Source organism: Camelina sativa, chromosome 12 (genome assembly GCF_000633955.1).
Source record: "Camelina sativa cultivar DH55 chromosome 12, Cs, whole genome shotgun sequence".
Classification (NCBI taxonomy): Eukaryota; Viridiplantae; Streptophyta; class Magnoliopsida; order Brassicales; family Brassicaceae; genus Camelina; species Camelina sativa.
Window position 1 is genome coordinate 27911618 of NC_025696.1, and position 1926 is coordinate 27913543.

Here is a 1926-nt window from a genome sequence, read left to right on the forward strand (position 1 = left end):
TTACAACCTCTCAAGCTTCTTCTCTTCTCTCTCTCTCTCTGGATCTTTTACAAAGTCTCAAGATCTAACAAACTTGTGATCTAACAAACTTTTAATAGAGATAAGATTAGGGAAGAAAGAGGTCACCGACGTTTCAAGGTCAACGCTAAACTCTTCGTCAACTCCGTTAGTCAGCTAACCATCACACGTGCGTCTCACGTGTTCTCCTTAAATCAGCTTGAGAGTAAACCTTCTCTTTCACCAAGTGTAACTCCTACACTTAAGACTATCGAAGTAAAACCAAGTCAAATTCTTCAATGAGTTTATGAACCAACCATTTAAAGCCGACATGAAATACTTCCATTCCTATACGGCGGACAGATCTTTGATGGGCATAGTGTATAGTTTACATATATTAAATTAGTTCTTAATAGAAAAAAAAATAAGAATAGTTTTAAAAACTGTAAATATATAAAATCATGTAAACATAAATAGCCAGCTCAATTCCCGAGACCAGCTTTAAGCAAGGGCCCGTTAAAGGACCCTTCTCTTCAAATGAATCAATTAATTGATCGACAAACTAATTCTTGGCGTATGGATATGCTTAATGAGCATTTTGATCTACTTGATGTTGCATTGATAAGGGCTATACCATTGGGTGGTAATCAAAAGGATGATTCTTTCGGTTGGCACTTCACGAAAACTGGGCTGTATACAGTCAAATCAGGCTACCACACTGCACGTCATGACGTGGTTCGGACCTTTGCGGCCACTGGTTCTGGCCCGGAAATTACCCCCCTACTCGCTAGCGTGTGGAGGGTTCGTTGTCCACCTAATATCCAGCATTTTATGTGGCAGGTTCTATCTGGTTGTATTTCGGTTTCGGCAAATTTGGGACGACGGGGTATTGCTTGTGATTTACGGTGCGTACGATGTGGTACGGATATGGAGACAATAAATCACGCTATCTTTGTGTGTCCTCCGGCCCGTCAGGTTTGGGCCCTAGCACATGTGCCGGTGGGTCCTAATTTCTTTCCAACAGAATCAGTATATGCAAATGTTGATCACTTTTTAGGGCAGCAGAATCCTGGGGCTCATGTTGCGGCTTTCCCTTGGCTCATGTGGTTTATTTGGAAAGCGAGGAATGCATGTGTCTTTGACAATATTATTGAGCGGCCGGAGGATATTGTTAGGGTAGCAGAGGGAGAAGCTGCAGCGTGGCAGCAGGCTCAGCTAGAAGAAGATCAAGTGACCTATCCCATTATCCCAGGTGCTTCGGAGATACCAGTTAGGGTGGCTACTGCTTCCCTTCCCTTGGTCTATTCGGGATACCGATGTTTTATAGATGGCTCTTGGAAAGCAGGGGATTTGTATGCAGGTGCTGGATGGTGTTGTACCTCGGTCCAGACAGCGTTGCCGTTTTTGGGAGCCAAGAATTTTCGGCGAAGTCTCTCTCCATTACATACAGAAGTTGAAGCGTTCGTTTGGGCGATGCGATGCATGATCGGCCATGACTTCAGAGAGGTGGCTTTCTATACCGACTGCTCAGATTTGGTGAAGATGGTGTCTTCCCCTTCCGACTGGCCAGCGTTCTCGGCGTACCTTGACGACATGAAAACTGATAGGGAGGAATTCTCTACTTTCTCTTTATCTTTAATTCCTAGAAATGCTAATGTAAGGGCGGATTCTTTGGCACGCCAAGCGCGTACATCTCCGCACCAAGTATTGTTTGTAAACGATTTCCCTACCAATTAGCTCGTAATCTCTTGTTGACAAAAAAAAAAAAAAATGTAAACATAAATAGGATGATATTCATGATTCCCGGAATTTCCTCTATTTTTCATGGTAAGTTTGAAGTATATGTATGTAAGTATGTTGTACAAAGGTGATCGTCAAGCTAATGTCTCGGTATTGAGTACTACTCTTTTCCACTTTGGTGAAAGATGA

At 42.9% G+C, this 1926-nt stretch overlaps 1 protein-coding gene across 1 annotated transcript; it reads left to right on the top strand.

Annotated features, from left to right (window-relative positions):
- Positions 574-1926, top strand: LOC104733939. The gene is made up of 2 exons (XM_010453464.1): positions 574-1577; positions 1851-1926. Exons 1-2 carry the CDS (start codon positions 574-576, stop codon positions 1924-1926), a joined length of 1080 nt encoding a protein of 359 aa, XP_010451766.1.